The following is a 24,068-nucleotide window of genomic DNA, read 5'->3' as shown; positions in this document are numbered from 1 at the left end:
GGGTGCAGAGACGGAGGGGGTTGAGGGGCTGAGGGGTCACCGGCTGGATCAGGCTTCCTCCATCAGGTTGGCTGAGGCCACCCTCTGTCTTGCCTCAGCAGGAGGAAGGACCAACAGCTAACGCTTCGGGCCACTTGCCCTGGGGGCTGTCTCCGAGCTGCCCACCCCATGGCCGGGCTCCGCTCCATACCTGGTGTCGAGCGGGAAGGCTGCCCCCACGCTTATACCACGTGATGGTGGCCTGGGGCTGCCCAGCGACCACGCAGTTCAGATCCAGGGTCTGTCCTTCGACCACCGTGGGGGACGAGGACTCGATCCTGATCGGTGGGGAGACACTGGGCACTGGGGACCGAGAGGATGGGCCAGACAGCCAGAGTTAGATGGCAGTGACCACTGTCAGGACCTCACTACCTCCCCCGGCACCCACTCGCCTGACCCCCTGCCCTCGGCAGTGCTCACCGTGGGAGGAGTCACCGCCCTGGATGGTGACGATGAGTGAGGTCTCCTGGGAGCCGGCACCGTTACTGACGTGGCACACGTACTCACCCGAGTCTGCGGGTGTCACCTGGGGGATCCGAAGCCTGGAGCCCATGATCTAAGGCACAGCAGGTGTCAGTGGGTTGGGGCGCGGCCGCTCCACCTCTCCCAGACTCTGGCAGCCTTGCTGCCTTGCTTTGGGGAGGGTAGGGGGGAGCTGCCCCCACCCTGGTCTCCTCCTGAACTCCGTCAATGGCCTTTCTGAGCTTCTGGGCTGGGTGCAGGGTGCCTCCAGCCTTTGCACTCTTTCTCAGCCGTCACCCCTCCAGCAAGCCCGCCGAGGCCCTCCGTGGGGACTTTTTCTACAGGGCTGTCACACGGCAAACCTGCCTTGCCCAATAGTCTTTGAGCTACCCGAGGGCATGCCTGGTCTCATCCCCTTAGAATTCTCAGTGGCGGGAGTGGGACGCGGCCTGGAGCAGGTTCTCGGGGAAGGGCCAGGAGTGAGCAAATTACAGAATATTCTGTACTGGACCCACGCAGGCCAGTGGGACTCCTCTCCGTGTCCCCAGCACCAGCCAGGGCCCCTCTGGCAAGAACGCTCGCTGTGTGTTGAATGACTGAATGAGCACAGAGGGGGCTGTGAGGAGCTCCTCCTGGTTCCCGTGGGGGCCGGTCACGCCCCCCGGCGTGCGCCCTCCTGGCTCGCTGGCTCCATACCTGGTGCCGGCTGGGGAGGCTGCCTCCACGCTTGTACCAGGTGATGGTATGGGGGGCTTGGCTGGCCACCAGGCAGTTGAGGTCCAGGGTGCGCCCATTGGCCAGGGAGTCAGAGGAGGACTCGATGCGGACGGGGTACACCACGTTCTGGTCTGGGAGCGGGGAGAGAGGGGGGTCAGGGCGTGGGAGCCAGCGAGGGTGGAGCGGCCCCTCCCAGCCCGTCTGCGGTGACCCTGGGACACTCACAGCGGGTGGGGCCACGGCGTTGCTGGATGGTGACGAGGACCGAGGCCTCCTGGGTGCCTGAGCCGCTGACCACGCGGCACACATACTCCCCGGAGTCCGCTGGCGTCATCTGGGGCAGCCGCAGCCTGGAGCCGTGCACCTGGGAGGCCGGGCAGGTTCAGAGCTGCGCTTGGGGTTCACAGTTCAGGCTCCCTTCCCTGGCCTCCCCCACCCATCCTGAAAGAGCCTGAGGGAAGCTCTTCTGGGGAGAACCAGCATTCAGGACCCTTCAGCTCCTTTGACGGGGTTTTGGGACTGGGTCTAGTGGGAGGAAGTAGAGGATCAGCATTTGTGGATGTCCGATGGAGTAGATGGATTCCCTAATAGTGGAGTTGGTAAAGAATCCGCCTGCAATGCAGGAGACCCCGGTTTGATTCCTGGGTTGGGAAGATCCGCTGGAGAAGGGATAGGTTACCCACTCCAGTATTCTTGGGCTTCCCTTGTGGCTCAGCTGATAAAGAATCTGCCTGCAGTGTGGGAGCCCTGGGTTCGATCCCTGGGTTGGGAAGATCCCCTGGAGAAAGGAAAGACTACCCACTCCAGTATTCTGGCCTGGAGAATTCCATGGACTATAAAGCCCATGGGGTCGCAAATAGTTGGACAGGACTGAGCGACTTGAACTTTCACTTTCACTATGGAGCAGGTGAGCTAGGCAGTGTGAGCCCATTTGACAGATGAGGACACTGAGTCTTGGGGAAGTCAAAGGACTGGCCAGGCAAGATGGCAGAGCAATATCCGAACTCAAAGCTCCTCACTCCGCAGTCTCGAGGGTCCTTCAGGCCCCCCTTCCTCCTTAGTTCCCTGCCTCCTACCTGGTGCCGGGAGGGAAGGCTGCCCCCACGCTTGTGCCACGTAACCTGGGCGTGGGGCTGCCCAGAAACCAGGCAGTTCAGATCCAGCGTCTGTCCTTCAGCCACGTGTGAGGAAGATGACTCGATCCGGACCGGGGGGGTGACCCCCAGCGCTGGGGACAGAGGGCAGAGAGTGAATCCCCAGCTGGGAGGAGGCGGGGAGGGGAGGGTGTGAGTGGAGGTAGGGTCTGCTGGTTTCTGGGGTCCTGCCTTTGCTGGAGTGGGGAGCTTCCCCCCCGAACCCCCACCACTCACCAGGCACAGAGTCTGCAGGCTCAATGCTGACCAGGACAGAGGACTCCAGGGGCACTGAACCGCCCACCACTCGGCACACGTACTCGCCCGAGTCGGCCGGAGACACCTGGTACAGTCTCAGCAGGGAGCCGTGGGTCTGGCCAGAATGGAGGTGGGGTCAGAGGGGGCCCTCTCGGGACCCTCGCACTGATCACCTGCAGCCCTGCCTCACTCTGAGCCTGAGAACTGACTTTTAACTCCATTCTGCTCAGAGATGGAGAAGTGGCTGTCTCATCCCAGGACCAGGGGTGGTCAGGAGAAGCCATGGGGAACTGAGCAAACACTAACACCACACTCCATCAACTTCTGGACACATTTAAAATAAAAAAAAAAAATAGGATGGAGCTGGTAACATGCATATTACTTTTGCTTTATTATTATTTTTGGGTGTCACTGTGTGGCCTATGGAATCCCAGCTCTCCAACCAGGGACTGAAACCAGGCCCTTGGCAGTGAAAACACAGAGTCCTAACCACTGGACAGCCAGGGAATTCCCTAGACACACTTTTAAATGCCTCTGAAATCAATATGCCTCTAATAGCGAATTACAAACGGCAGGGTTTTCTCCTTCTTCTTTTTTTAACTCAGAGGTACATAAAGTAACAGTGAATCTTACAATCAGTGGCATCCTAAATGCTACAGAATATATCAATACTAACAGCTACCGACGTGAGAGTAACAACAGCCCCAGCACTTTCAGTCAAGACTCTGACCACTTGGCGTGCAAATTAGTTCACTTCATCCTTAAGATAATTCTGTAAGGTTGGTGCGATCGTTACCGTTTTACAGATGCTGAAAATATGCTACAGAGAGATTGAGTGATTTGCCCAAACGACTAGGTGGGGGAAGCAGCAGTCACACTCCACTTGGGCTGACCGGTCACAGCGTCTGGGCTCTGAGCATCGCATCACACACCTGTGCAGAGGGGTCCAGGGCCTCTCCGTCTCAGAGGAGCCTCCTGCTCTCCCACCCCTGACCTCCACTCCCCAGGGGTCTCCCTCCCATCCCCTTCTCGGCCTGTCCATCCTCCAGTCCCATACCTGGTGCCGGGCGGGCAGGCTGCCCCCGCGCTTGTGCCACGTGACCTGGGCGTGGGGCTGCCCGGGGACCACACAGTTCAGATCCAGGGTCTGCCCTTCGGCCACATGGGAGGAAGAGGGCTCGATGCGGATGGGCTGGGTGCCACCAGGAGCTGGAGGAGGAGATGGTCACTCGGTCAGTCCAGGCCTCTGCAGCGGCCCCGGCCTTTCCCCCTTTTCCCTCCAGGCCCAGGCCGGCTGGCCCCACTCACGGTAGGCGAAGCTGGCGCCCTGGGTCTTGGTGACTCTGACTGTGATGGAGGCCTCTACGCCGTTGCTGGCCCTGCAGACGTACTCGCCTGCGTCCGCTGGGGAGGCCTGGGAGATGTACAAGCGGGAGCCACGCGCCTGGACAGACGTGGGCAGGGGTGTGAGCGGGGGCTTCCCAGAGCCCGGCGGGCGCCCCGTACCCTGTTCCTCTGAGCTCAGCTCCCTCCGCGCCCTGTGGTCTGCTGTGTAGCCCTGGCCGGCCACCTCCCACCTTTCTGCCCCCGGGTACCTGGTGCCGGGCAGGGAGGGTGCCCCCACGTTTGTACCACGTGACCGGGGCATGGGCTTGGCCTGCCACCACGCAGTTCAGGTCCAGGGTCTGCCCCTCGGCCACTGTGGGGGACGAGGACTCGATCCTGACGGGAGGGACGGGTCCCGGGGCTGCAGGGAGAGGGGCTGGGTCGTAGATGCTTCCCAGGGGAGACGGCCAGTACTGCCCACCCCAGAGCTGGCTCGGCCTGGTGGGTTTAGAGTTAGAGGCCTCCTGGGCTCGAGGTCCTCAGCGGAGCAGCCTTGGGGAGGGGGCTGGAGCAGGAGCCCAGGCTTGCAGAGGGGTGTGAGGAAGAGGGAGGGAGGGATGAGGATAACTGAGGCTGGGAGAGAGGCAGGGGCGGGAAGGCGTGTGAGTGGGCCAGATGGAACAGCGATGCGAAGATGGCGGGTTATGTGGCCATCGCCGGCGTGGGCCTCCCAGCCCTGATCTCCACATCAGGAACAGGGGTCACGAGCCCTCGGGAAGGCCCTTGGGCCCCTGCCAGCCTGTCACTGACTGTCCACTCACCGGGGATGGTGCCGGCGTCAGAGGCCTCGATGGAGACTAGGACGGAAGTCTCGAGGGGCCCAGAGCCCAGGATCACACGGCACACATACTCTCCCGAGTCGGCTGGGGACACCTGGTGCAGCCGCAGCAGCGAGCCATGGGTCTGAACGCAACCAGGGAGGGTCAGGAGGGGGCTGGAGCTGCTCCGTCCAGCCCCTCCTGCAGGCTGGCCCTGGGCCGGGGGAGGGGTGCGGTGGGCTGCTTTACCTGGTGCCGGGTGGGGAGGCTGCCGCCGCGTTTGTACCACGTGACCTGGGCGTGGGCCTGTCCGGGGACCACGCAGTTCAGATCCAGCGTCTGCCCTTCGGCCACGTGAGAGGAGGAGGGCTCGATGCGGATGGGCTGGGTACTGCCTGGAGCTGGGGCTCCACCGGGAGCTGGGGCGCAGAGGAGCTGGTCAGTGGCCAGGGCTCCTGAGCTCCCCACTTCCCACCCTGCAGCCCTGGGGTCTGACCAGGCCTGAGCTCGGGAGGACGGATGGGAGCCCTGGGGGCTGGGACCACACTGGCAGGACCAGCTGGACCCTTTTTTCCCCTCTCTGACCTTCATCCTGCCGTTCCAGACCCATTTGCCTGCCCACCTAGACCTTGACCCGTGACAAGCTGCTCTGGCTCGCAGGGAACCAGAGTCCTTTAGCACCCTGGGGTGGGGTGGGCCACAGGATGCCAACGATCACTCCCCAGCCCCTTTCTTCAGAGTGTGTGCTGTGCATTCGCAGTACATTAGGGGATGCTGTCCCCATTCCACACATGAGGAAACTGAGGCCCCCAGAGGTACAATAACCAGTCCAAGGCTGGTTGAACCAGGACTGCCGGGACTTGAGCGCAGGTCAACCTGACTCCCAGCTCAGAGCTCAACCCTGACTGCTGCTTCCTGACGAATTCCGGAAACAGTACCCTCCCCATGGGGGTCTCTGTAAGTCAGGTCAACCTGTCTCCACCCTCAGACCCCTCATCTCTCCTCGCAGGGAAGGAGGGGATTGGAGCCTGCCAGGAGCGCCTCTTCCTGTCTGGATAGCACCGAAGAGACCCCGGGGCGCCACCCTCGGGAATACAGGGGAGGCCGGAGGGCTCAGCCCTCACCCAGCCCCTCCGGCTCCTCACCTGGGGTGTAGCCGGGGCCTGGATGGCGGCTGTGGAGGACAGAGACGATGATGGAGGCCTCCTTGGGGCCTGAATCGTTCTCCACTCGGCACACATATTCTCCAGAATCGGCTGGTGATACCTGGGGCAGACGCAGCCGGGAGCCGTGCACCTGGGCCAGGTAAGGACAGAGGTTTGTGAGGATGGGAGGGGCTCTGGTCGCCATCCCCTCTGCGCCTGGCTCCGCCCAGGACTGCCCCACAAAGGGGGCTGCAGAGAGAGGGAAATAAGGGTGGGCCCTGCTCATGCAGAGTGTCTCCTCCTGGGGTGTGATGGACCACTCCTCGGGAGGCTCCCACCACAGGGCTCAGGGACCCTCGTACCTGGGCGTGGGGAGGCAGGCTGCCCCCTCGCTTGTACCACGTGATCTGGCTGTGGGCCAGCCCTGCCACCACGCAGTTGAGGTCCAGGGTCTGTCCTTCGGTCACAGAAGATGAGGAGGACTCAATCCTGACCGGTGGGGTGGTGGCACCTAAGATGGGAGGCGGGGTTGGCGGGGGAGTGAGGCAACCTCGGTGGAGCCCCGGCTGGCCCTCCAGCTCCTCCAAGCCCCTGGAGGCCCCGCACCTGGAAGGACGACCACTTGAATCCGGGCCTGGGCGGTGCCCGCGGGGCTGGTGGCCACACAGAGGTAGAAGCCGGCGTCGGCGGCCGTGATGGCAGGGATGAGCAGCGTGGCAATGTCTGTGCGCTCTGCGCGGGCCTGCCACACAAGGAGAAGGGGTCAGAGGCAGCCTGGCGTGGGCTGGCCAGGGAGGGCAGGCAGAGGCGTACAGGCCAGCTCAGAGACGGGATCGGGGCCCCGGGTGGGCACCCAAGCAGCAAAGCAGGAGGCTGACAGCTTCCCCCTGCGAGGACACCCGGAGTGGGAATTTTGAGCACGGCAACCTCTTGGAAGTGGAGGGAACTGGAGGAGGAGAGGGGAGGGGCAGAGGGCAGGTGCTGGGACTCGGCTGAGCTGGCCGGGCAGGTACCCTCACCTGTGGGGGGAGGCTGCCCCCTTCCTTCCTCCAGGTGATGGTGGCACTGGGCACCCCCGCGGCCCTGCAGTACAGCCTGACGGTGCGGCCTTCGTGAACTTGGGTCCTCTCTGGGCTCACCTGGACCCTGGGCCCGCTGCCCCCTGCAGACAGAGCCCTGTGAGAACACCTCCCCAGGGCTGCCAGGGCCCCCCCACCGCCCTCCCCGCTCAGCCCAGTTCTCTCACCGTGCACGTGGAGCACGGCCCTGGCCACGTGCTGCCCGGCGCTGCTGTGGGCGCGGCACAGGTACTGTCCTTGATCCGAGGCCTCAACGGCTGGCAGGCGCAGGATGCCACGATGCACCTGTGCTTTCTGAGGGAGCTGGCCACCAGGGCCCCCTGACGGCGGGGAGGTGGGCTCAGTACCCGCTGGGATGGGCATTGCTGGGCCCCCCCACCGCCGTGTGCCGAGAGGTTGAGGTCCACCTCTTAGTGTCCCGCCCCCTGGCACTCCCCCACATCCAGGAGAGCCAGGCTCTGACAGTTGTACCCGCCACGGCCTCACCTGTCCACTCAAGGCTGGGCATGGGGTGCCCCGTGGCACTGCAGCGGAACTCGGCCGTCTGGCCCGGCTGCACTGTGAGCTGCGGCGGGTGGATGGAGACCATGGGGGCGGACGGGGCGGCCGAGGCTGAGGAGTGAGGAGACAGCATGTGGGGTCAGGGAGGGGAGGGACCCGTGCTAACAGCCTCCTTGCTGCTCCCTTTGCTGCCACTCCAGGCCTTCATGGCCATTTGTCCACACAGCAGGCAGAGGGAGTCTCTACATTGTCAGTCAGTGGGAGGGATTTCCCTGGCGGTCCGGGGGTTAGGACTTTGCACTTTCACTGCTGAGGCTGTGGGTTCAATCCCCGGTCGGGGAACTAAGATCCCCACATGCCTCTTGGCTCAAAAAAACCAACACCCAAACATAAAACAGAAGCAATATTGTAACAAATTCAATAAAGACTTCAAAAAAATGTTAAAAAAAAAAATGTCATTGGCGGTAGGGTGGGGGGCACTTCTCTGGCAATCCAGTGGTTAGGAGTCTTCCCTTTCACTGCTGAGGGTGTGGGTTCCATCCCTGGTCAGGGAACTAAGATCCCACAAGTTGCACACGCGGCCAAAAAAAAAAAAAAAATGTCAATGGGATCTTGTTACTTGCCCACTGATGGCCTGTTCGTGGCTTTCAGAACAAAAACACCTGAATTCCCTGCTGTACCTCACTGAATGCACTCACCTCTGCCCATATCTTCAAGTTCCTCACCCACCCTTCCACACTGGCCCCGCCTTCCCTCAAACAGCACGCTCCTGCCTCAGGGCCCTTGCACATGCTGCTTCCGCTGTCAGCTCTTGCACGGCTGAACCCCTTCTCTTCCCTTCAGGTCTAAGCTGAGATGTCACTTCCTCCAGGGGGCCCTCCCTGACTACCCCATGTAGAAGAGCTCTCAGCTCAGGCCCACCTCAAGCCTCGCTTTCCTTCCACTCCACTCACATCCCAGCACCGGTGTGATTCTGTTATTTGTCCACTGTTTCCAGACTCAGTGTCTCCCCACAGAACACGGAGGGTGGGAGGGCAGAGATACTGCTTGTCTAACCCCCCAACCCCATTTCTTCTGAGTCTAGGACCTGCCGTACTTCCAGTTCAGAAGCTGTCAGCTGAATGGAGACGCTCACTGGTCCTGGACAGCGTGGAGGAAGGGGCAGGGCCGGGTGGGTCAGGCATGGACGTGAACGGTGTACCTTGCACGTGCAGCGTGGCTGTGCCCTGGTCCATGGCGAACATATTGGAGCCGGTGCACACGTAGGTGCCCGCGTCACTGGGCTGTACGTTGCGAATGGTCAGGATACCGTTGAAATCCATGGCTCGGCTTGGCAGTTTCCCATTATGCAGGCGGGTCCACACCAGGGTATAAGCCGGAGACTGCAGGTAGGGGAGGCCAGGGAGATGGGCGTGGGGCTCAGAGACCCCAGGAGACAGACCCTCACCAGTGCCCACTCCCTGCCCCGCCCACCTTGCTCTTGGCCGTGCAGATGAAGGTGACGTCGGCCCCGGGGCGCACGCTCTGGCTGCGTTGCTCCTCCACTGTGACTGTGATAGGCTTGCCGGGAGCCTCTGCGGGGGCGGGAGTTTGCCCGGGGAGTTGGGTGCTGGCCAGGCCCCTGTCCTGGGTCCACTTTCCCTCTCTCTCTCTCCATCACCCCAGTCTGGCTTAGCTTCCATTCCACTCCCTGACACCTCCCTCCCTCCTCCTGGCTCAAACCCACCATCTCCCGTCTCCCCTGCAGGCACCAAGCACCCATCAGGCTGTGGCCAGAGAGCATCACACCATGATCCCCTTGGCTCCGGTTCATCATCATAGTCCACAAACGAGCTCTTAACAATTCGCACTTCACCCCAGCGGGGTTCCTCTGTCTGGTATGAGTTTCTATCCTCCTAAACAACCATTTCACACCTCCTCCCAACTTCTCCACCCTCCAGAGTCCTCCTTCCACTTCTGTGGCTTCAGCTCAACTTCTGGAGAGAAGTGAAATGACTAGTCAGGAATTTTCCACGATCCCCAATCTCCCCACGTCCCTCCTCCCTGGTTTCTGAAGGACGAGCCTTCTTCCCACCTCCAGCCCACCCTCCACTCCCCTTCCTGAGTGCTGGAGCCCCTCCTGAGGACCCCCTCCCCCAACCGTGCCCTCTCTGGCTCCCTCCCCGTGGGATCATCCCACTCCACAGACAAATGTGTTCTAGAATTTCCCATATCTGAAAATGACCCCGACCCCACATGCGCCCCCCACTGCCCAGCTCCTGCCCTACTTCTTGTCCTCTGTTCAAAGGCAAGACTCTTGAAGCAGTTGTCTACACTGGCTGCCTCCCCATCCATTCTCTGCCCCACTCCAATCCTGTTTCTCCCCCTTCTCTTCACTGCAAACCACTCCTGTCAAAGCATCAACTCCGAGGGTTATTTCTCTGCCTGGAGCTGACCTACTGGGAGCTTCTGGCGAGCAGGCCACTCTCCAGGAAGCCGTTTCCCCCCTGACTTCCAGCCACCCCCTCCCCCAGCCTCCTCCTGTCTGTGGGCTGTGCCCACTTGCTCTCTCCTGTATCTGACAAGCTCAAGTTGGGGTTCCCCAGGGCTCTGTCCTGGGTGACTTCATCCTGCCCCACCCCTGTACCCACAGTTCCCAAATTCATTTCTCTGGCCAGGGCCTCTTTCCTGAGCTCCAGATTCACAGCTCCAAAATGCCCACCTCATGTACACACTTCAGTGTTTCCCCAAACATCTCAAACTTTTAACAGGGCTAAAACCACACTCGTGGCTCCCTGGGACCTGCTGGTGGCAGGGGTTGCCGGCAACCCGTGCACACGCCCTGGCGTGCTCACTTCTGCACCCGCCTGCCTGAACTCTGCAGCAGCTGTGTTTCTTTGCAGGAGGGTTTCCTCAGGTCACTGTGCCTGCCCACAGGGTGGGACAGAATGCAGCAGCCTCAGTGCTCCTGGAACAGGCCCCAGTCAGTGACTGACGGGAGCTGGTGCACGCATACCCCAGCTCCCTTGGCCCTGCAGCAGTGGGTGGGAGCTGGGGCACAGTGGGGGGAACTCCAAGGAGCTGGCTTTACTCTGGAGTTCCCTGGTGCTGCCCCAGCTGTGTTCAGCAACACCTGCTCTAGGTGGTAATGTGCCCAGTGATGACATGCGCTTTCCTGGGTACCTTCTCTTCTCGCTTTCATTTCATTTCCCAAATAAACTACATGCACACAAATCTTTGTCTCAGTCTCTGCTTTTGGGGCAGCCCGAATGAAGAAACTCTGCTGTTGGAGCCTCTCTCATCTTGGTAAATGGTGCCCTGTGTGCCCAGCTGCTGGAATCCAGACCCTTGGGCATCTTCCTAGACTTTTCTCTCTCTGGGTATCAAGTCCTGCCAGCTCTGCCTGTATCAGTTCTACCATCTTGACACCATCATCTCTTCCCATCTTTCTGGCCAGTGTCCTCATCCAGGAGACCACTGTCCCCCTCTGGCAGATGAATGCACCAGCGGCTTGGGTCTGCAATGTGCAGCCAGGCCCAGGACAGGCAGTGCTGGGGTTAGGGGACGAGGAACTCACCAGTGACCAGCAGCTCTGCCCGGCTGGTGTTGGCATGATGGAGATTCCGACAGGTACAAATGTAGACTCCAGCATCCGAGGGCTGGACGCTGGGGAAGTGCAGCTCTGAGCCTGGTGGCAAGGTGGGGGGAGGGGGCTCATCAGTGAAGATGCAACCTTTTACGACCCAGTCCTGGGTGTCGGTCCCTACAGGATCTCAGTAGGGTAGGCGCAGGCCTGTGTCTCCCCTTCCACCAGGGTGGCTGAGGGGCCTGGGGCCATGCGTACCTTGATGTCGCTGCTGGGTGCTGCTGGGCAAGGGCCGCCCATCTTCACGAGACCAGTAGAAGTAGTGGGGTGGGCTCCCACTGACCTGGCACCGCAGGGAGTGGGGGCCACCTTGGGGTACTACGCTCCGAGTCGGATGGACCTGCACCACCAGCGGGGCTTGGTCTGCTGGGAGAGGGACAGGGGAGGCCACTCAGGCAGGAGGCCCCCAGCAGGTACCACTGTCTCAAATCTCCCTGCCCTCCCAAAGATTGGCACACCCTGTCCCCACCTGTTCCCCAGACCTAGTATCTCTCAGTCTCCCTGGGTCTCCTGCCTTGCCCATCACCTTTGACCCAAGACCATGGTCCCACTTACCCTGCGGCAGGCACCGGCCCCCTGGCACATTGGGATTACCCACGTATCCTGGGGCACACCTGTAAGGAGGGACAAGGACAAGCTGTGTCGGGCCTCAGGGGACCCAGTGCCTCTTGGTGGACTTGGGGAGCCAGCTCTCTGCCCACTACAGGGTGAGGAGACTCAGAGCTCAGGAAGGATTTTCAGAGACCAAAACGGCCCCAGTACAGAGCCTCTGTGAGCTGAGAAAGCGGACTGGGGCGGGGTGGGGGGGTGGTGCGGGGAGAAGGTCAGCAGGTTGGATTCAGGGAAATATTCATTCAACAAACATTTATGTCCATGTGGTGGCAGAGTCGGACACGACTGAGCGACTAACACACACACACACACACACACACAACTAAGCAAGGTTATGGATGCACAACAGCAAACGTGATAAAATCCCTGCTCTTAAGGAACCACAGAAATGAGAGTGAGGGACATGCATGGGGGCTGGGGGGCATGTTGGGAGAGGGGCACTTGCCCAGCCCTGAGAATCAGGATGCTTCCCAGAGGACGAGACTCCTGGGCTGTTCTATTTCCTTGAAGCAGACTGTACTCAGCAAAGAATTTATCCCCATTTGCAACTATTTATTTGCAGGATTACCCACTGTCTTGTCTCTCATTACAGGCAGTAGACTCTATAAGGGTTGGGACTGAATCTGTTTTGCTCATCACTTTGTTCCCAACATGTTCTACACTGCACGGCATACAGTAGAGTCTCAATAAAAACGCACTGAACAATGGAATAAAGCTCAGTCAGCCTTGAAGGCCAAACAGAAGTTAGCCAGGATGGGGGCGGGGGTCAGAATGTGGATGGAGAACGATCCATGAAGAGCAAAAACAGCACATCTAAAGAACTGAACAGAAGAAGTCAAGAAGGGACACCCAGCTAGAGTATAGAGTTAGGTGTCAGAGGTGGGATGAGCCTGGTGAATGATAAGGCTACTACCTAAGGAGCTTGGGCTGGTCCCAAGGGCACCGGGGAATCTTGGCAGGGTTTTGGGCAGGGGAGGGACATGATCCTGGTAGGGACCTTTCTGAGCAACATCATCCAGGACTCTCAGCTAGGAGTTTACCCCATGCCCCGCTCCCTGCATCCCTCCTATAGCAAACTTACTGCTCACAATACTGGCCAGTATAGCCGGGTTCGCAGGCCGTGCAGCGGTACCCTCCAGCTCCCAGGCTTTCACAGGTGCGGGAGAACCTGCGGTGGGAGGCGAAGCTCGGGCTCTGGCACACCCACCCCCCCGTCCCCCACTTTCGCCCCAAGAGTCAGTGCAACGCCCTCCGCTCCCTCAGGCCTTGAGCAGGGGCACCCACATGTTCTCTGGGTTGGTCAGCGGGCAGGCGCAGGGCTGGCAGTCCTCGGGCGTTCCGGCCGTGGCATCTCCGTAGTAGCCAGGGGCACACTGCTCACAGAACTCCCCGGCGGCGTGGTGCTGGCATTGCTGCAAGGTGCAAGGGTGTCAGCCACTTGCTATTTGGCAAAATTTACCCCAAATCAGGCTCCCTCCAAGGGATTTGGTAATCCCTTGATCTGGAAATTCCACATTCGAGCTTATCTTAAAGAAATAGTCAGGGAGGGGCACAATGAATTCACTACAGGATGTTCCATTCATCTCAGCGGTGTTTTTGAAAGCACAATGCTGGAAACGCACCAAGAAAAAAAAGAACTGAGAAAATTAAAAAAGGAAATTCCATCCAAAAAGCTATCAAAAAGGATATTGATTGCATTTCTTACATTTTTCTATCTAAATACCTGTAATATCACAGGAAAGTACCCACTTGGGTATATGGGGGCAGAGTTTTGGAAAGAAGCACTAATTGTAAAAAAAGCGTGTGTGTTTTATGTTTTCCTCCAAAAAGATCTATTTTTTTTAAATTAATGTAGCATAATCCTCATTCAATATTTAGTTGGTGGTTCTGTCAACCACCTGGTCCTTGACCACGTTAGCCTGGAGGGCTACACATATACCACTCTGAAAAGTTCAGGTGTAAAAAATATTGAAATATTGAAAGATGTCAAGAAGTGAAAAAAAGTTGATCATGAAACACAGTGACCCTGGGCTTATTTGCAAAACGAAAGGTATATTAATCTGTGTAAACATTTGCCCAGAAAAAAGAACTCCACAGTCTAATGTTGACAGTGATTACCTCCAGATGGTAGGATTTCAGGGAATTTTAACTTTGTTTTTAAGTTATCTCTACAGTCTGATTCTTCTACAGAAAACATGTGTCACACTGGTGATAGGAAATAACAGGAACCAGCGTTCTCTTGTTTTCTGGATATTTGGGGCTGTACCACGTGGCTTGTAGGATCTCAGTCCCCCGGCCAGTGACTGAGCCCATGCCCTCTGCAGTGGGCCACCAGGGAATCCTCTAAAGCTTTCTTTATAAAGAAGGGTGCTAATCCACAGCTCTGTTCACCCCACCATGTCTGCAACTCCTCAGTGCCTCAGACCTGCTGGCCCAGGCACTTTGCCCCATAGGATGTGCCCTGTGACTTTGCCCCTGGACGTCCGTCTAAACACACCAAAGCCCTCCCACCCCACAGCCAGCCCTGATACCCCACCCAGCCCCAGCCAAGCGGCCCCCTGCCCTGGCCCTGTGTGCATCTTACCGAGCAGGCCCCGGTCTCCGGGTGGCACAGGTCTGAGTGGCCATTGCATTCACACAGCTCACAGTGGCCGAGGTAGAGTCCACTCCCGGTGCGCGTGTAGCCTGGGGCACAGTCCTAGGGGACAGAGGGGAGCGTTGGTCTCCATCTCCAAGGTGGTCCCACCTGCAGCCGGTAGACCCAGAACTCCTCTCCTCAGTCACCTTGACTCCCATTGGCTCTTGGAGGGCAGAGTCCAGGCCCAGCTCCCCATCCCAGCATCCCCTCTCAGGGGCCCTCCCCTCCTCCCAGCTCTGGAGAGCTCTGGAGAGCTGGGAGTGTCTGTCCCCGTCCTGTCTGGCATCTCCAGTCATGGATATACTGAAATAATAGTTCATCCTTAATGGAGAGGACTCTTGAGAGTCCCTTGGACAGCCAAGAGATCAAACCAGTTAATCCTAAAGGAAATTAATCCTAACTGTTCATTGGAAGGACTGAACCTGAAGCTCCCATACTTTGGCCACCTGATGCGAAAAACTGACTCATTGGAAAAGACCTTGATGCTGGGAAAGATTGAGGGCAGGAGGAGAAGGGGGCGACAGAGGATGAGATGGTTGGAGGGCATCACCGACTCAATGCACATGAGTTTGAGCAGGCTCTGGGAGATGGTGAAGGACAGGGAGGCCTGGCGTGAGGCAGTCCATGGGGTCACAAAGAGTTGGACACGACTTAGTGAGTGAGTGAACAACAATGCAGAACCCCTTTCTGGCCCCAGGGCTTCGTTCCTAAAAATTCTTCTAGCCGGATCTTTATTGAAAAACAACCCCTACATGGAAAAAGGAGAGCTCAGAAGACCTGGAGTTGGGGTGACTCCTTGAAGACTTTTATGACTGTGTTTACCTTTGCCCCATAAGTGAAGGAGGCAGCACCCATGTAACCAAGGAGGTTTGTACACATCCTAAGTGAGTAATCAGGGGTTCTGAGAACAATGAATTTCTATTCGCTCTGCCGCTTCTTTGAAATCTCTCCAGGCCCTCCCTCCCCGACCATTTCAAAGGGATGTTTATAAATCTGTTTTGTTTCATTGCGGAAAATGTGCACCAGGGATTCTGCCTTCTCCGGGAGTTCTCCAAAACGTGTTGCTTCACCAAAAAAAAAAAAGTGTTGTTTCATAACTTCAAGGGACGTGAAGCTCATCTCCTTGGATGTGAGCGTTCCTGTGGCCACGGCAAACGTGCACAGATACAAAGCTGTAGAGACACGGGCTTCTCACCGGGACTTCCTGAGTTGGGCTGGGGAGCTGGCTGTTTGACCTCCCTGGTGCCCACCTGGCATCGCAGCCCTCCCCACTCCCCTCCCGCGATCCCCCTTCCCCACTTCCACACCCACTCATCCAGTGTTAAGCGGTTGCCCGCTCTGTGCCTGGGGATTCAGGGGTGAGCAGTCAGCGCAGGCCCTGCCCTCGCGTTCAGTCTCCAGCAGAGCCCTGTAGATGTTCTTGGAGTCCCTCCAACCGCCTGTCCTCCCTTCCACTCCCCAGCCCCCTTCCCTCCCAGTTGAGCTGCCTGTCTCTCCCTGGCCCCAGCCATCTCAGTCGCGGTGAGCAGAGAAGTTTCCTGGGGCCCAGTTCCAACCCTGGCGTTCCCTCTGCAGCTTGGCAATAGTTCCTGCTGGGGGAGCCTTACTCCAGGCCTGAAGAAGTGCCCCCCGCCCCAGCTTTCCAGGGGTGACCCTTCTGCACCACAGGCTCTGTCCCCACACATTCCTCTTTCTGACACTTCTGTGTATTCTGTCCTCCTGCCTAGAAGCCTACTCCCATCCCACGCTGTTCGCCACTAGGAGGCATCTCCAAGCTCTGCTTTGGGCTAACTCTGGGTGTCTCCGTTTGTCTCTGTGTCTCTGGTGAGCACCCTGAGAGGGCGAGCTGAGTCTTAACTCTGCAGGGTATAGCTGTGTGCCCTTGGGTAAGTCACACACCTTTCAGAGCCTCATTTTTTAAAATTAATCTGTTAAAAGGGGGCAATTACACCTCTCTGAGAGCTGTCGGGAAGAACATATGCCCTGTCGCTGAGCATATTAAAGTTATGATGGTGACCATGTGCGTGCGTGCTAAGTTGCTTCAGTCACGATTGACTCTTTGAGACCCCATGGACCATAGCCCACCAGGTTCCTCTGTCCGTGGGGTTTTCCAGGCAAGAATACTGGAGTGGTTTGCTGTGTCCTCCTCTAGGGGATCTTCCTGACCCAGGGATCGAACCTGGACCTCTCACGTCTCTCCCGCACTGGCAGGCGGGTTCTTTACCGCTAGTGCCACCTGGGAAGCCCCATGGTGATCACAGGCCGTGGAAATCCCAGCTGACCTCTTGTGGACCCAGCTACGCTGGTGCAGAGGCAGCTGGGCGGGCCACGCTCACCTGGCAGGACGAGCCGACGTAGCCTGGGGGGCAGCGGCATTCCTCCACCTCCAGGGCCCGGGGTCCCTCGGAGGGGCCGGGCTGGGCGACCTCAAGGCTGACCCCGCTGATGCTGGCCGCCAATGGCATGGAGGAGAATGTGGCCCGGACCAGGAGCTCGTCCAGGTCGGCCAGCGCCATCAGGAGGTGCTCGCGGGTAGCTGGCTGCCCGTCAGGCCGGTGCCAGAATTCCTGGGTGGGGAGAGAAGACAGCAGATGAAGGTGAGGGGTTGGCCCTGCAGCACCCCCACCCCCAACCCCTGCCTCCCAGGCACTGGCTGAGGACAGAGCTCAGGACCGGGGTGGAGTAAGAGGCAGGGGAAGCTGGCGTCAAAGCCGGGCTCCAAAGCAGGCTGGGGAGGGTCAGACACTGTGTGGCCGAGTGCCTCTCACCTCTCGGAAAACGACCTCGTAGTTCTTCCTCTCCGGGCCCTGCAGCGCTGGCTGGGAGGCTACCAGCATGATGTTGTTGCCCTGGGGAGACACCAGCAGGATTGGAGGGGAACCGAGGGGCTCTTGGGGACAGTAGGACCTCCTCCAGTCCCAGCCTTCCATCTCCCCAATCTCCCAAGCTCCTGTGCCCTAAGGAGTCAGGTACAGGCCCTGGAGCCGGGCCCGGCCTCTGTAGCTCCAGACACGGGATGCAGTGGGGGCCCTAAGCAGTGGGTGGGTGCCGGGCCAGCTGAGCGCTGGCTGAAAGGGCAGAAACATCAAGCATGCTCCCCTTCTTCCCGCCTGGCACGGAAGCCCCATGCTCACCGTGATCTGGACGTTGGGGTCAGAGAGTGGGCTGCCCTGGGCCCCCGCCGTGTAGGACAGGGTGTATCGCAGCTTCCCGCCATAGGCCGCCACCTGCAAGACGCAAGCCCTGCAGTTGCACCCTGAGTCTGCCCTCCTCTGGGATCTGCGTGACCCGACAGGTGAGGGGGCGGAGCCTCGGAAGGCCTTTCTGCACCTGTGCTGTCCCCCCAGCCAACCAGGGCCCCATGGTCACCGAGCTGACTCGACACCCATCAGTTCCCTCACAGTCTCAGACCTGGGGGCAGCGTGCCCCTGAGAAGCCTCTATGCTGTTTTGTAGGTTCCCCCTTTCCCACAGTCTCTTGATCCCATCAAACAAGCTCTAAGTCCCTTCCAGTAATGGAATTTCTCATAAAGCAGACAGGGGTAATGACCGTGAGCACCACGGGGAAGCTGCAGAAGGCTCGAAAGTTCTCAGCCACGGCAGAGGCAGCAGGGGAGGCTGACGGCTCCTTAGAACTCCTGCTGTCTGGGCCGGCGGCTTGTTTGCTCAGAATCCACGTCCCCCGTTTTTGCAAACTGCAGTCCTGGTTTCCTCCAGAGGAAGCCACGTCCTACAGGCAGGCTGTGTGGTTTGAGGGGCCCGCCCGCTCCTCCTCTACAGGGGCGACCTGAGCCAGGCCTGGCCAATCTGCATATTCCACCACTTCCCTTCTCTGCTGCATCACCGATGAACATGTGAACCTGGCATGTCCGCTCTGCTGGAACAGAAAAACTCCCCTGACTAGTCAGATGGGAAGCGAGAGGATGGCGCCAAGTGAGATAAAGTGCTAATGAGTCCCTGGATCCAGCCATGCCTGATACCAGATACCCTTGGGTTCTGTAGTTGCATGAGCTGGTAGATTCTTTGTTGCAGACAAGCCCACTAGACTTGCTTCCCACTGCTCACAACTGGAAGAGTCCTTCTGTTTGCTGCTGGGGGCTTCCCACATGAGCAGCTAAGACCCCAGCTTTGCCCCACACGACTTTCCTTTCTCTCTCTGCCTCCAGGGCAGATGTTCGGATCAATGCCACACTGCATCAGGCCTAGTCCATTTGTTCATTTGTGTTCATTCAGTTGGCAAGCATTTAATGAACACCTACTGATGACATGCCAGGCCCTGGGCTACACAGGCCCCGAGGATGTTTTCCACAAGTTCAAGGTGAGGGAAGGAATTTATGGGCATAACCAGATAACCATGAAATAGTGCCACCAAGTTCACTGCCATGTCTAAGATCAAGCTACAGGTTATAGAGCAGGGTAGCTAAGGGAGTAGACTCTGTAGTCTAATATGGGGGTTTAAGTCCGGCTGTACTGTTTGAACCAGAGAAGGCAATGGCACCCCACTCCAGTACTGTTGCCTGGAAAATCCCATGGATGGAGGAGCCAGGTGGGCTGCAGTCCATGGGATCACTAAGAGTCAGACACGACTGAGCGGCTTCACTTTCACTTTTCACTTTCATGCATTGGAGAAGATAACGGCAACCCACTCCAGTGTTCTTGCCTGGAGAATCCCAGGGACGGGGCAGGCTGGTGGGCTGCCGTCTATGGGGTCGCACAGAGTCAGACACGACTGGAGTGACTTAACAGTGACTTAGCAGTACTGTTTGAACAGCCTTGGACACATCACTTAATTTCTCTGAGCCCAATTTGCCTCCCATGGAAATGGGAATAAAAATAATATTAATACCTATGTTAAAAGGTAGAATGAGGATTAAGTATTAAAGGCCACATAAAACCCTGCACCCAGCAGAGAGCCTGCTGATCCCACAGCCTCAATGCTAGCTGGGTCCTCTCTGAACTAGCTCCACTCTGGTTCCAGTAGATTTTTCCTATCTTCATTTCCCCCTGGACCAAACTTTCTTGTGCTCTTCTCTGAACATCATTTTATTGCCTATTTTCTGTATTCTTAAAAGGCACTCTAAATCATTTTTGGAACAATACAAATACAAATGCCATGCTAGACCACCACTTCCCTGGTGGTCCAGTGGTTAAGTATCTGCCTGCCCATGCAGGGGGCATGGGTTTGATCCCTGGTCTGGAAAGATTCCACATACCATGGGGCAACTGAGCCAGTGGACCACAACTACTGAGCTCTAGAGCCCGTACTCTGCAACAGGAGAAGCCCATATACAATACAGAGGCCCTTGGAGAGCAAGGAGATCCAAGCGGTCAGTCCTAAAGGAAATCAGTCCTGGATATTCATTGGAAGGACTGATGCTGAAGCTGAAGCTCCACTACTTTGGCCACCTGATGTGAAGAGTTGACTCATTGGAAAAGACCCTGATGCTGGGAAAGATTGAAGGCAGGAGGAGAAGGGGACGACAGAGGATGAGACGGTTGGATGGCATCATCGACTCAACGGACGTGAGTTTGAGCAAACTCTGGGAGGTGGTGAAGGACAGGGAAGCCTGGTTCGCTGCAGTCCATGGGGTCGCAAAGGGTCGGACATGACTGAGCGACTGAACAACAGCAACGATGCAGCACGTGGTCAGTACTTAACGCTCCTGAGTGAATAAATACAGCCCAGGAGCTAGGCCAGTGATCTGGGCACAGGGTAAAGGCGGGCCAAAGGAGACGCGTCTCACCTCCCAGTTCAGAGAGGGGCCTGCGGCTCGCTGAAGGGTAAGGGCTGAGCTGGCTCCAACCTCAGCACTATTGGACCCGAGCGTGGATCTCCGCTCTGGGATTTGGTCTACCCAACTGTGTCATAAAAGGCCTTGACAAGCCGCCCTCTGATATTTCAGGATCTGACGACACCCCTATCCACCCCTCCACAAATCCCTGTTACCTTGTTCCCCAAGAAGATTCTGGGCAGCTGCCAATAATAGAGGCTTTCAGGAAGCATGGGGAAGCCTTTGTAGGAGAGAGAGAGCTAGGACAGAAGGGCAGGTGGTGAGAGTGGAGGGAGCCGGCCGGGGGCCAAGAGGGCAGAAGTGGGCCCACAGGGGTGAGCACAGACCCCGGAGGGAGGCCCCGTCCCCGCCCCCGCAGCGAAGCCCTGGCCCTGCTCTCTGGACAACTTGCTCCCCGCCGGTCTGGGTCTGGACACCCCGCGGCTCGGGTTGATATCTGCTCATATCTGGCACTGCATCCCCTGTGGACCCCAGGATGATTGACGGGGCACCCCAGAGAACGTTTTAAAATTTAGTGGCTAGTCTGGTGTGGATTTAAAAATGCAAAACTAGCATAAATGAGCTGGTACAGGATTGGTGTAAAGAAAAATAAATTGGAATAAATATCTGTCCAAGTAGGGTGCAGAAACGGGCAGAATTTGTGGCGCTGGTTCAGCAACAACTGAAGTCTAGTAAAACATGGGGCTTGGAGGAGGGGTCCCTTGGTGGGTGACTTGGCACGTACCTGAGCGCCCACTGCAGAGGACAGAGAAGCAGAGAAGGCGGAGGAGGAGGAGAAGGGGGAGGAAGGCGGAGCTGCTTGCAGAGCAGCTGCAGGCTGGGGATGGGGCGAGAGTCTCTGGGGAGGGACCGGGGGGTGGGCAGCAAAGCTGGAGAGGAGCTGCCAGATTTCAGCATCCATCCGCCTTTGGGCCTCATCCACCTGGGGGACCGGGAGAAGGGGGACGGAGGAGAGGAGCAGGGGGCCAGAAAGGACCCTGTGAGGCCCTGCCAACACCCAGGGGGCCCCGGGCCCACCCGCTGCCCACTGCCATGGCCTCTGTTCCCATGCGTGGACGCCTGATGCTCCGCCTCCTGTCTCTGCTGCCCTTTCGCTCCTCGCGAGCCTGGTGCAGCCAACTGGGAGAGGCCCAGGCTATGGGGAGAAGCTCAGACAATGGTGACCTAGCAAGAGAGGGCGTCAGACAGCTCTGCCCAAGCCCGGGCTATAGGGGCCGGAGGCAGGCCCAGGGGCACACGTACTGGGGAGATGGCTCCCCAGGTCTCATGCTCCAGGCAGGCCATGGTACCTCCCCAAGCCATTCACGGCTCGGCAATGCCTCTCAAGGAACACTGCGGTGGTCCAGGCATCAGGCTGGGGCCCGGCCTGAGGGAAAGTGACTCAGGAAGGCCAGGGGCTCAGCCCCAGGCTTCTACTTGGGACTCTACTCTCTGGGTTCCTCCCCGGGGCCCTAGACGCAGCCGGTCCCCGGGCGGGCCTTGAGTTACCTGTGAGAGCCGCTGTGCCCGGCCCTTGCCCTGTGGGAGCCCCGGGATCCTCCCAGTGGTCATGGCTGCCCGCAACTGCTCCTCTGAGAGGGACGTGCGGTTCTGATGGGCAGAGGGCATAGGCCAGCTCAAGACCACCCCCCCGCCCCCACCCAGAGCCCCAGAGCTGGAGCCCTGGGGAACGTCCTCTCCCCATGGACATGGCGGCCAGGAAGGCCCACCCAGGCTGGGGAGCAAGACGCATGCGCCCCTCTGCAGGCTGGCACACAGAGGTTCACTCCAGGCTGCAGGAGGGCTGTCCACACAGAGGGCTAATGGAGGCTGCTTGGGGGGCAGTGCTGGGGTAACCTGGTGGGCCAGGGACCGTCACGTGGTTTAGCCTCCAGCTGGTGTCCCTGCCTACCAGCCAGCACTCTGGCCGCAGACGGCTGGTGCTAGGACCCGAGCGCACAGCAGGTGAAGCACCCTCCCGGCTCTAATTCCTGACATCGCAGGGCTTGGGCGCAGCCCTGCCCCGGCCGTGGGCCATCGGGCACCACCTGGGCCCATGCGTGCCCACATTGTCTGGCGTGCCAGGAGTCTCTCCATGCGGGGCGGAGGGCATCCAAGAACACACCATGCCCAGGTCACATCATGTTCACACCACTCAGATCACAGGCCTACCTGGTGAGCCCGTCGCATCCGAGCAAAATATGCCTCCCTCTGTGGGGCACAGGGAAATGCCAGGAGAGGGCGTTAGAGAGAGAGCGGGGAGAGAGAGAGAGAGAGAGCAAGGTCTAGGAGCTGCAGGGAGGCAGACACCGTGGCCAGGAAAGGAAGAGAAGGGAGGAGACTAGAAGGAAGCCAGTCCTGGGAGGAATCTGGCATCCGTGAGTCTGTCCAAGGAGGAGGGACAGAGCAGCCTCAGAACCCGCCCTCCTAAGTGTCCCTGACTTTCCTAGGACCCTGGGCTTGGGGACACACCTGCTTGAACGCTGGCTTCAACCAGCAGGCGATGCCTGAACCAAGACCCGCTTTCCCTGTGTGTGGCCAGGTGGCCTGGACTGCTCATGGAACCCATTTAGGTGGCCACCCTGGAGTCCACCCCAAGAACCTGAGCCCCACAGCACCTCCCTCACCACTGTCCCAGGAGGAGCAACGCCGGTGAGCCTCTGTACTGCTGCAGTGTTTACGGGTGGCCCCTGAGCTGGCTGGGCTTCCCTGGTGGCTCAGCTGGTAAAGAATCTGCCTGCAATGCGGGAGACCTGGCTTCGATCCCTGGGTTTGGAAGATCCCCTGGAGAAGGGAAAGGCTACCCACTCCAGTTTTCTGGCCTGGAGAATTCCACCAACTGTATAGTCCATGGGGGTCACAAAGACTCAGACACAACTGAGCGACTTTCACTTTCACTTTTTCTGAACTGGTTTGCATCCCAGCATTGCCATCTTCAGGCTGTGGGAGCCCAGGCAAGTTCCCTAACCTCTCACTCCAGTTTCCTCACTAATGCAAAAGGGCAGCAGTTGTCCTTAGCTCATAAGTTGTGACTTACGACCTGTATTGGGTTGGCTGAAACATTTTTCCATAACATTTTACAGAAAAACCAAACGAGTTTTCTGGCCAGCCCGATACAAGGGCTCACAGTCGCAGCCAGCACAGAAGAACTCAAAAAACATGACCTACGATAAGAACACCCAACACCAAGCACAGGGCGAATTCCGCAGGAGCGAATGAATGAAACTGAAACCGTGTCTCATTCGTCCTTTTGTTTCCCAGGGCCTCGCCCAGGACCTGCTGGTTGACTAATTGTGCGAAAGGTAATAATCGTTAACTGGCAAGCACTTACTATGCGCCGGAAACGAGCTCTCATCCTCCGAACTGCCCTGGAGCTGAGGTTTATCACCAGGCAGCCCAGGGCTGGGTGGAGACCCGTCTGACCCCCAAAGGCAGCAGCCACGACGTGGCCATCACCTGCCTGCCGGCCCACACCGCTCTGAGGCCAGCTTGTGTCTGCGTCCCTGCTGCCCAGGGCCTGGCTCAGAGCTGGCGATCGGGGAGGGTGGTCTGCCAGGCCCTGCGGCGCATCCCACCTTGTCTCCCTGGTACGTCTCCGGGAGCTGCCAGTAGAAGGACTCGTGGCCAAGGTGGGCAAAGTTGCCAAAAGAGAGCTGGGTGCCCTCGGGCACGGGTTCCACGGAGAAGCCTCCGGTCAGGCGGCTGTTCCGCTGCGGGTTCACCAGGGCAAAGCCTTGGAAGTCCCCGGGGGCAAAGCGGGTGGAGATCTGACACAGCAGAAAAAGGATGGGGGGGGTCAGTCTGGGCCCCAGGGAGGCCCCTGGGTGGGGGAGGGGCACCGGAGGACCCTGGAGTGGAGAATGGGGGAGCTGGTAAAATCGGGGCTGGGACAGAAGTCATGAGGGGATGGAGACCATGTCTGGGGGGAGGAGGGAAGGCTGGGAT

General features: G+C 58.7%; 1 protein-coding gene across 6 annotated transcripts in view; it reads right to left on the bottom strand.

Annotated features, from left to right (window-relative positions):
• The window catches only part of HSPG2 (heparan sulfate proteoglycan 2), a 108,246-nt gene that overhangs the window by 22,975 nt on the left and 61,203 nt on the right, over positions 1-24,068 (bottom strand). For 3 of the 6 annotated variants that reach the window (XM_044938139.2, XM_044938140.2, XM_025278766.3), the window contains 29 exons: positions 23,699-23,890; positions 17,488-17,580; positions 17,122-17,202; positions 16,690-16,920; positions 14,300-14,413; positions 13,000-13,127; positions 12,797-12,883; positions 11,659-11,717; positions 11,302-11,469; positions 11,035-11,145; positions 8,952-9,052; positions 8,680-8,860; positions 7,464-7,589; positions 7,145-7,297; positions 6,918-7,060; positions 6,505-6,640; positions 6,261-6,409; positions 5,899-6,049; positions 5,003-5,172; positions 4,757-4,898; positions 4,205-4,356; positions 3,918-4,053; positions 3,667-3,818; positions 2,589-2,724; positions 2,295-2,446; positions 1,444-1,582; positions 1,198-1,349; positions 460-595; positions 191-342 (listed from right to left, as the gene is read on the bottom strand). In XM_044938139.2, the coding sequence (XP_044794074.2) occupies positions 191-342; positions 460-595; positions 1,198-1,349; positions 1,444-1,582; positions 2,295-2,446; positions 2,589-2,724; positions 3,667-3,818; positions 3,918-4,053; positions 4,205-4,356; positions 4,757-4,898; positions 5,003-5,172; positions 5,899-6,049; positions 6,261-6,409; positions 6,505-6,640; positions 6,918-7,060; positions 7,145-7,297; positions 7,464-7,589; positions 8,680-8,860; positions 8,952-9,052; positions 11,035-11,145; positions 11,302-11,469; positions 11,659-11,717; positions 12,797-12,883; positions 13,000-13,127; positions 14,300-14,413; positions 16,690-16,920; positions 17,122-17,202; positions 17,488-17,580; positions 23,699-23,890 (4,023 nt within the window). The remainder of the gene's footprint in view (positions 1-190; positions 343-459; positions 596-1,197; positions 1,350-1,443; positions 1,583-2,294; positions 2,447-2,588; positions 2,725-3,666; positions 3,819-3,917; positions 4,054-4,204; positions 4,357-4,756; positions 4,899-5,002; positions 5,173-5,898; positions 6,050-6,260; positions 6,410-6,504; positions 6,641-6,917; positions 7,061-7,144; positions 7,298-7,463; positions 7,590-8,679; positions 8,861-8,951; positions 9,053-11,034; positions 11,146-11,301; positions 11,470-11,658; positions 11,718-12,796; positions 12,884-12,999; positions 13,128-14,299; positions 14,414-16,689; positions 16,921-17,121; positions 17,203-17,487; positions 17,581-23,698; positions 23,891-24,068) is intronic. The other 3 variants (XM_044938141.2, XM_044938142.2, XM_044938144.2) reach the window with 1 other exon arrangement.

Source organism: Bubalus bubalis, chromosome 2 (assembly GCF_019923935.1).
Source record: "Bubalus bubalis isolate 160015118507 breed Murrah chromosome 2, NDDB_SH_1, whole genome shotgun sequence".
Classification (NCBI taxonomy): Eukaryota; Metazoa; Chordata; class Mammalia; order Artiodactyla; family Bovidae; genus Bubalus; species Bubalus bubalis.
The sequence above is the reverse complement of the archived record's forward strand: the minus strand, read 5'-3'. Positions and strand labels throughout refer to the sequence as shown.